Genomic DNA, 9,151 nt, shown 5'->3' with positions numbered 1-9,151 from the left:
TATGTATTCCGGACCTACCGCGGGTACTGTAAGAGTCCCGACGTAAGCTTTCTAAGTATTGTATGAAGCGCATTCCCAGACCTCCGGCGCAGACGAACAACATCCGTCCTGCGCATTCAGCTATAGATAAGCCCGAACTACCGGGAGGTATTGTTGTTTGCATAGCTTTCTTAGATCATAGAACTAGCTCATAAGTTTAGTCTTAAGTTGATCACTGTAAAGTACGCATTAAAACTTTAAATTCAAAATTCAATTTTTGCTTTTTAAAAAGAGTCCCTCGCTCCGCGGCAACTTAAGTAGGTATGTTCCTTGTATGTTCCAAAGAAAACAGATAGTACAGGTAAGCTTATCTCTAAACAAAGAGATTTCTTCCAACTGACCTACGTGACAATAGAGACATTCAACGTATAATAATATTATAACAACAACAACGCCATCTGTCGTATTTTTGGGGAACGCCGATTGGAAAGTCCCTTTTTACGTAACGTGATAATACATCGCGGATTCCCATGTTGCCTTAAAGCTAATACGAGTACCTACTTTGGACGAATAAATCATCAAACGTTATGCTTTAGACGATGTGGCAGGCATGGCATGAAATCCCGGCATATCGTGATCTGCCCAGGCAGATCTCAATTAGCCCACGCCACATGTTATAAGCGGTCGCCAGAGACTTTAATCGGCGTATATTATATCTATCTTACTATTGTTACTGTAAAAGCCCGAAGTACGGGTAATCTACATTGTTTTAAGTTTACGCGGTTATTTCGGTTGGATCTACCTACTCCACTCCAATCTCATCAGTCATCCCGTGATCATGGCACTTGCAACAGTGTCGAAATATCGGGAGTCTCATATCCCCATTTAAACGCGGTAAGAACCCGTTATTCTGTGCTTTAAATACGGGTAATCTGTTACCTATATTGTGTTTATTCTACTGATTTGATGAAATATTATAAATAAAAATACGCGCCGCACCTCAGAATAGAAAATATTGATTATAACTAGGATTATTAACACAAGGGTCCTTAACAAATATAATATTATAAGCATTGATGTAGGATTCCGATTGTCATCGGACGCAACACTTTGCTACTGATTTAATCGAATCAGTGAATCAGTACATAGCAAATTTAATGAAGATGACGTCCCTATCAAAAAAATAAAAAAAATGTCTTTGAAGGTTGGCTATGGTTATATGGCTTTTCGGCGGGAAACGGGAACGGGACAGTTGCTTTCTTCATTGAGTAATCTAAATAATTAATACGAAGTGGTGTTTTGTGGTTAATGATCGCATTAAGTTAGTCGGAAGACATTCGCGAGTGTTATTATATTGGAGTATTCAATAAACAAAGTGTATCTGCCTATTTTCGTTTCGTGCCGGGAAGCCGCTTCATAACTCAAAAGTTTATGCGGACTTTTGAGTTAATTCGTTTGGGGTTCGGAGTAGGAGTCTACTCCGAGGGTGGGGGCTTAGGTTTCATCATCATCACCTTTCATCATTTCATTAATCATCAAGAAAAAAAATACGTCAGACATGGCTGTATGGGCATAGTTCCCTTTGCCTTACCCTTCGGGGAAAACTAAAACAAAAAAAAAATGGCTATGGTTAGGCTTTTTGGCGGGAGACGGGAACGGGACAGTTGCTTTCTTCATTGAATAATCTAAATAATTAATACGAAGTGGTGTTTTGTGGTTAATGATCGCATTAAGTTAGTCGGAAGACATTCGCGAGTGTTATTATATTGGAGTATTCAATGAACAAAGTGTATCTGCCTATTTTCGCTTCGTGTCAGGAAGCCGCTTCATAACTCAAAAGTTTATGCGGACTTTTGAGTTAATTCGTTTGGGGTTCCGAGTAGGAGTCTACTCCGTGGGTGGGGGCTTAGGTTTCATCATCATCACCTTTCATCATTTCATTAATCATCAAGAAAAAAATACGTCAGACATGGCTGTATGGGCATAGTTCCCTTTGCCTTACCCTTCGGGGAAAACCAAAACAAAAAAAAATGGCTATGGTTATGGCGTAAATTGACGAATGTGAGTTGTGAAAAAGACCAAAATTGTGGGAAAACAGATACTTCTAGAAGATAAACGATGGCAACAAGAGGAGAAAGAGGCGTCGGGAGAGTCTTAGATAAGCTAGAAGCGTCTGTGAATTCGGGTCAATACTACGAAGCACATCAAATGTACAGAACTCTGTATTTCAGGTAAAGATCAACATTCCTTCGCAAATGTGCTATTTCGGGGACTACTTTACATAATTAATGCTTGTTTCAGGTATCTAAGTCAAAAGAAATACGCAGATCTATTAAATTTATTGTATAAAGGGTCGACACTGCTGTTACAGCGTGACCAGCAAGGCAGTGGCGCAGATTTGGCCATTCTCCTCATAGATGTTTTGACAAAGTCAGATACGAAACCATGTGAAGAATGGATTGACAAACTAGCAAAGTTATTTGAAATCATGAATTCCAGTATCCCAGAGCGGGAAACGTTCCTTACCAATTCTGTAAAATGGTCTATGGATAGTAATAAGAAAGGTCACCCATTATTACACAAGGTAAATAAGACACTAAGCACTATTTAATTAAAAATGTTTATAAGCTACTTTGGTATGTAATTAAACTATGAACTAAGCCTACACGGTGAACAACTATATTTTTTTCTTTCTTTTTTTTATGTGACTGCTTATCAGCAATACCAGACATAAGCATTATATTTGTATTAATATCAAGATTGTATAAATATTAAAGTATCACATTTGATAATGTGTAATAAATATGTCACTTGACATTTCATAAGTAAAATCTACCTTCTTATCAGATAGTATTTCTATTCATGATAAAAATTTAATCACATGTTCTATCAATTTACAGAGAATTGCAGAAGTATATTGGAAAGAAAAGAAGTATACAGCTGCCCACAGGCATTTCTTACACTCTAGTGACGGGAATGCATATGCTAACATGCTGATTGAGCTCCACACCACTAAAGGCCTCAAGTCTGAGATAGATATGTTTATTGCACAAGCTGTTCTGCAGATTCTGTGTCTACGAAACATTCAGATGGCAACAGAGGCTTTCAACAAGTACACGGGCTCACACCCAAGAATAAGGAATGACAAAGGCCCTCCTTACTTATTCCCTCTACTGAATTTTCTGTGGTTTTTATTGAAAGCTATTGAACAGTAAGTTAAAATCTAATATATTGTATTTCTATATTTATATGGAAAATACTTGTGATTGTCAGGATGCTAGTCAAATGTCTTACTCACATGTTTTTGTCAATTGTTGCAGGAAACAATCAAATCAATTTAAGATACTAAGGAACTGGTATGCAATAAGTATAAAACGAGATCCCAACTACTCAGTTTACTTAGACAACATTGGCCGCATTTGGTTTGGTATTGAAATACCACAAGACAACAAGAATACTGGCTCCCTGTTTGGTGGCCTCATCAAGTCCATAATAGGAGATGCTGAAAGTTCTGATGACGAAGGAGACTACCTGGGTGCCAGTGCTTCTGCCCCTGACTTAGATTGAGTTAGTGATTAGACAAAAAAAAAGTTTTTTTTTGACTGACATATCTCAACTCAGTTGGATGAAGTTATTTTGCCTAACATAATAATTTGTTTAATAGTATTCCATATACAATATCAACACTACATCGGGTCTTGGGCCTAATAATTTATAATTTGTTACATGTATGAAATCATTCTATTCTCTAAATAACTGACCATTAAGTTCAATTAATTATCCCATTTCTTTAGCCTTGGAATTTGGAATATTTTAACTAAGGACAAAGTTTTAACATGTTTTATAGGAATCATATAAGTCCCTCATAATTTATTTGACTCTTTTTATAACATTGTATTCATGTGTATTATTACTATTTCCGTATATATTACAAATACCTATCTACCGTCAACTCATAAAACTGATAACATAAAGGTCTGGGTTTGGATGTAAAAGATGTAATGACTTTTTAAAAATGTTTTATTGTCAACAAATCCAGTTAAAATAAAAATAAAACTATTTAAAACAGAATACATTTGTTTGGTGATAAATTACTATACATGGTGTTAGTGATATCGTAACAATACTGAGGGTGATTCAGACCATGATTCTTAACTTGATTTCAAAAATTCATGAAAATTTAAGTTTTTTTTTTTAATTATTTTCAGTTTCATACTTTGCGACGGAAAATTCCACTTGATATCAACACAGAATCTTGGTCATGAATCATCCCTAAGGTTTCGCTACAATGTCACGAACACCTGTATTATTTTATTGGGGGAATGTTATGTCATATGTACATAAAAATATTAAAATTATATAAAAACAATGACTGCACTACTAGATGTAGACTAGGATACAACAACCATTTTATGGTCGTATCTTAATACCTACTAAAACCATTATTTGTACTTGAAACTGGTTATAATAATAACATAACAGTATAAATTAATACTGGTAACAACCACCTATTTACACACTTCCCATAAATTAAATTAATAATTATGAAGGCAAAAAAACCGTTTTACGTAAGTTATACATTGGTGCTACTCAACAGTGTTCCAACTTCAGCCCAACACTATTCAGTATCTTCCAGCACTAGAGCTGTAATTTCCCGCGACCAAGTTGATATCTTTACAGTACTCTTCTGGAGGTTTAGCTTTATATGTCTATTCTTCAAATCCAGAGCTTGATTTACAAGAAACCTGTTAAATTCGTGCACATGGGGATGGTTGAGGAACTCCTCTAAGTCCATCCACTGGCAGGCTTTGATCTCGTCTTCTGACATAGTGATAGCGTCTGAGGTTGCGCGTAGTGTTACTACGACGTAAATATCAGAATTACCGAACATCATGTTGTGGGTGTGTCTCAGAGTCACCATTGACTCGTAAACAGCATCGACGCCAGTCTCCTCTTTTACTTCTCTTACAGCGGCGTCCTTTATGTCTTCTCCTGTGAACATTGATTTATGATTATGGGCTTGTACATTTTGTAGTGCTACATAAACTCGCGGTCAGAATTTATGCTGCCCTAAGTCATCTGTATCTGGTATAGATAGTCAACTACTTTTGCATCTAATGAACATTAATAATACACTACTGAACAGGTTATTGAATAATCAAGCTCGAACTATCGAATAGACATACATACATAAACAGCTTATATACGTCCTACTGCTGGGCACAAGCCTCCCCCCAATCAACCAGAGTGGGTATGGAGCATACTCCATCACGCTGCTCCAATACGGGTTGGTGGAGGTGTTTTTAAGGCTAATAGCCGGGACCAACAGTTTAACGTGCCCTCCGAAGCACGGAATCGTCTTACTTTTTCGGACAATCAGGTGATTCAAGCCTGAAAAGTCCTTACCAAACAGGACAGTCTCACAAAGTGATTTCGACAATGTCCCCGTCGGGAATCGAATCCGGACCTCCAGATCGTGAGCCTAACGCTCTAACCACTAGACCACGGAGGCTATTGGAGGCGAATAGACACAAGTAGTATAAAAAAATACCTTACCTACCTCTTTCGACATAACCTCCAGGCAGCTTCCAGTGTGGATAATCGAAGTGTTTTTCAGTGACTACCAATATTTGGTTCTTATCATTGAATACCATTCCACCGACTCCTAAATTGGTGTGACACGCTGGGGGCAAGTGTGATATGCTATCTGTTGGCAGCCATTTGTACATCATGACGAAATTATCCCGTGAATGATGGAAGTTAAAACCTTCCTGAAATCAACACAAATAACTACCTATTCAATATATTCGGACACAGACAACTTTTCTTATTGGATTCTCCTATCTATTATACCTAATTATAAAGGTCAATACGTCTACACACCTAACCCTATTCGGGCGGGCATTTAATACCTACTCGTACTTTTATTTCTTAACTCGGAATTTAATAACTAGCCAAAGCATCTTAGATCTGTTTATGATCCATTGAATTACTCACCAAAAAAGAATGTTTATTATTTACCTAACTAATTTGATTAAACTCAGTAGGACCTAGGTAAGTAGGTAGTTTTAAATGAAGTACAATGTTCGGGTGTGGCGCGAAGTTCAATCATTAGTCGTTTTTAAAGCTTTGAGTCACGTCAACTTACGTATAGACGTAATGTAGCTCGTATTAAAACTGACCACACCCAAAACCCCCACCCATCTCAATTTAAATAGATAGGTATAACTAGCAACCTAATGTAATGAGTGACTTTCCACGCGACATTCCCCTAAAAAAATACAGATGACGCTGTACAGATTTGCCTGCGTTTAACCTTCTAATTTCATGGATAAGATAATAGACATTATGCATCTTTTATCTTTGTTTTTGGATATATGACCCTTTGTATTACACCCAGACACAATTACATCTTGCAATAATGGTATTATTCTGACCAAAATAAAGAGATAACATAATTTTATACATAATATGATCCAAATATCAAGCAACAATTATTTTTATAACATGCTTCTGCCATTACATTACATTGTATTTTTAAATAATTATATGCCTGCGTAATGAAAAAAATGGTAATTAAAAAACCTTTAATCTCGACAGTGCCATCTATATTACTTTTAGGGAACATAGCCTAGAGAGTCCCTTATTCTAAAGTCAAATGTCATTGCCATGTTGATAAGTATAACACAAATAATTCAAGTCATAAATATATGTATGTACCTATGTATGGTATGATAAATAGATGTTCTACTTGTATTAGGTTCAAGATTGACATAAAAAGGAGACAGTTTAAAATTACCATTATCTGTGTTATTAGGTATTCCATTGATGTACTATCACATTTTAGTTCATATACTTAAAGTGAAAAGATTGTTCACATCTACAATATATTCAGTAAGAAGTAGGTAGGTATGTACTTTTTACACTCATGTTTTCTAAATTTGACCTATTTTATGTAGATAATTTTCATATTTACTTGGTATCTATACTTTATGGTTACAAAAGTAGTGGTAGGTAGTATTTAGTGAAATAGGTATGTTCTGCATTCATTGTAAAATAGGTAGTTGCCCATACCTACAAGCAGTTAACATGGAATACATTTGCATTATGAATACATTTTTTATATTGTTAGATGTGATCTCTCTTACATTTGCTAAAAGAGGCACCCAGACAGCATCTGTTATGTTGACTTTGAACCATATACACCGTCGCTTATCTTCAGACCATTTCTTCATAGATTCTGTAAGGGAATACAAAGAGTGATTGATGTATTGAAGTGTCTTATCAAAGGGTATCAAAGAGCCTTGACTTGAAACATTTTAACAAAAGCCTTTATTGAAAATAACTCCAATGACCTTATGCAGAAACACATACATGAACTCACGCCCTTAATCCCTAATGAGGTGGGCAGAGCTGCAAGTAAACAAAGACAATTTGCACCCAATCTTAGTTAACTTATGCAAATATTTTCTTGTTATCAGGATATATTTATTTAATTAAACTAATGATGATGAAACTAACAAAGCAAATATTTCAAAGAATATAAATATATTTTTAAGTTAATGTATGAAGTAATAAGAAAAAAATAAGTTACAAAACATAAAACAGGTTAAACAGGCAATATTTTGTTTCATTTCTTAATATTTTATGACGAAAATAATTTAGCAGGAAAGTACCTATTTGATATTATTGCCATGTATACTCTTTATATTCATTCCATATCTCGAGACGATAAGTTAATCCAGTTGGTATCCCATCATCTTTTGATTAAAATGTTTTATAGTATAGAGTCAATCAATCATTAATACCTTATTGCACAAGAACATATATAAAGGACATAAACATACGAATAAAACATAAGCACAACAAGAGTCAACTATTCGAATAATAAATATCTACTTCTTCTATCGTGTGGGTTGTGAGGTGCATTACCAACCCCATCAACCTATAGACACTTAATAGATATTTTTAATACATTATTCAATTTAATATAATTATGAATACAATTTAATATTTAAAAAGAAGAAAAAAAAATATGAATACAATAAACAGAAAATAAAAATAAAATATTAACTTAGAATTTTTATAAATGGCACTTACAAATTGACGAAATATTGTTGAAATATCTTACCAGATAACCGTTTTAGGAATTGATTTGTTTCACAAGGTTCTTCCTGTGAGTCCACTGTTATTCCTTTGAATCTATCAACAACACCTTGAAAAGTTTGCGTTGTCATTTTTATTACTAAACTTAAATATAAAAGTGATCCTTTAGGTTGTAATAATATAATGATCGTGTGTTAAATTAAACCACGTAAATTCGATAATAGTTTCTAGCGTTCCTGATCTACGAAGCGCAAACAACGTGAATTGACGTGAATGTGTGTGTAAGTGTGTATGACATGCAGTGTTCGGAAAACCCATTTAAAAAGTTAACCGATATAAAAGGTTAACAGATTCAATCGGTATCCTTTTATTACGGTAACACGTTAATCTGTTAACCTATTGAAACCTGTTAACACATATCAAGGGTTAACCTCGGTTTTATAGGTTATTACTAACGAAGAGTAAAATATTAAAACAAACTCACCTGGAAAGAGAAAGATGGGTATAAACGGGAAACAAGCGTTTTTGAAGAATCGGCTATATTCGACAAAATTGAATGGAATCGTTAAAAATCGGCTAAAATCGTCTGGATTCGAGTAAAATTTACAAAATTGATTGAAATCGATAAGGATGGCTAGATTCCACTTCACTCGACTGGATTCCAGGTTATTCACCTACCTTAATGACACATCGGAGTTGGCAAAGTGGAGTTGGTAATGCGGAATATAGTATCCCTCAACGCAACTTTTTCTTCTGGGGGACTTCAACGCCTGCCATCAAGAGTGTTTGTACCCGTTCCAGCAGACCGACCATGCTGACAAAGAGGTGCAGGCTTTTGCCTTGTCACTAAGTTTCTCACAGCTGGTAAATTGCGCTGCAAGGGTACCTGACGTTGCCAACCATACCGCCAACTGCTTGGACCTTCTGCCGACAACTGATCCGGACCGATATCAAGTATCAGTGACTTTCCTTTAGGAACTTCCGGCCATTGTTTGGTGAGATCTCTATCTGTCTATCCCCCATCTGATCTTAACCGCAGAGAATCCAGGCGAATATGACGATACAA

At 35.5% G+C, this 9,151-nt stretch overlaps 2 protein-coding genes across 2 annotated transcripts; one reads left to right on the top strand and one right to left on the bottom strand.

Annotated features, from left to right (window-relative positions):
- The first annotated feature begins 1,995 nt into the window (after positions 1-1,995).
- LOC126368802 (Golgi to ER traffic protein 4 homolog) lies at positions 1,996-4,050 on the top strand. The gene is made up of 4 exons (XM_050012959.1): positions 1,996-2,210; positions 2,281-2,563; positions 2,880-3,190; positions 3,300-4,050. Exons 1-4 carry the CDS (start codon positions 2,098-2,100, stop codon positions 3,544-3,546), a joined length of 954 nt encoding a protein of 317 aa, XP_049868916.1. The 5' UTR covers positions 1,996-2,097; the 3' UTR covers positions 3,547-4,050.
- LOC126368807 (uncharacterized) lies at positions 3,982-8,372 on the bottom strand. Its single transcript, XM_050012966.1, has 4 exons — positions 8,111-8,372; positions 7,128-7,219; positions 5,540-5,750; positions 3,982-4,971 (listed from the first exon to the last, which is right to left on the bottom strand). Exons 1-4 carry the CDS (start codon positions 8,214-8,216, stop codon positions 4,598-4,600), a joined length of 783 nt encoding a protein of 260 aa, XP_049868923.1. The 5' UTR covers positions 8,217-8,372; the 3' UTR covers positions 3,982-4,597.
- Positions 8,373-9,151: the final 779 nt, after the last annotated feature.

Source organism: Pectinophora gossypiella, chromosome 8, assembly GCF_024362695.1.
Source record: "Pectinophora gossypiella chromosome 8, ilPecGoss1.1, whole genome shotgun sequence".
Taxonomy (NCBI): domain Eukaryota; kingdom Metazoa; phylum Arthropoda; class Insecta; order Lepidoptera; family Gelechiidae; genus Pectinophora; species Pectinophora gossypiella.
This window is presented reverse-complemented; position numbering and strand designations above follow the sequence as displayed.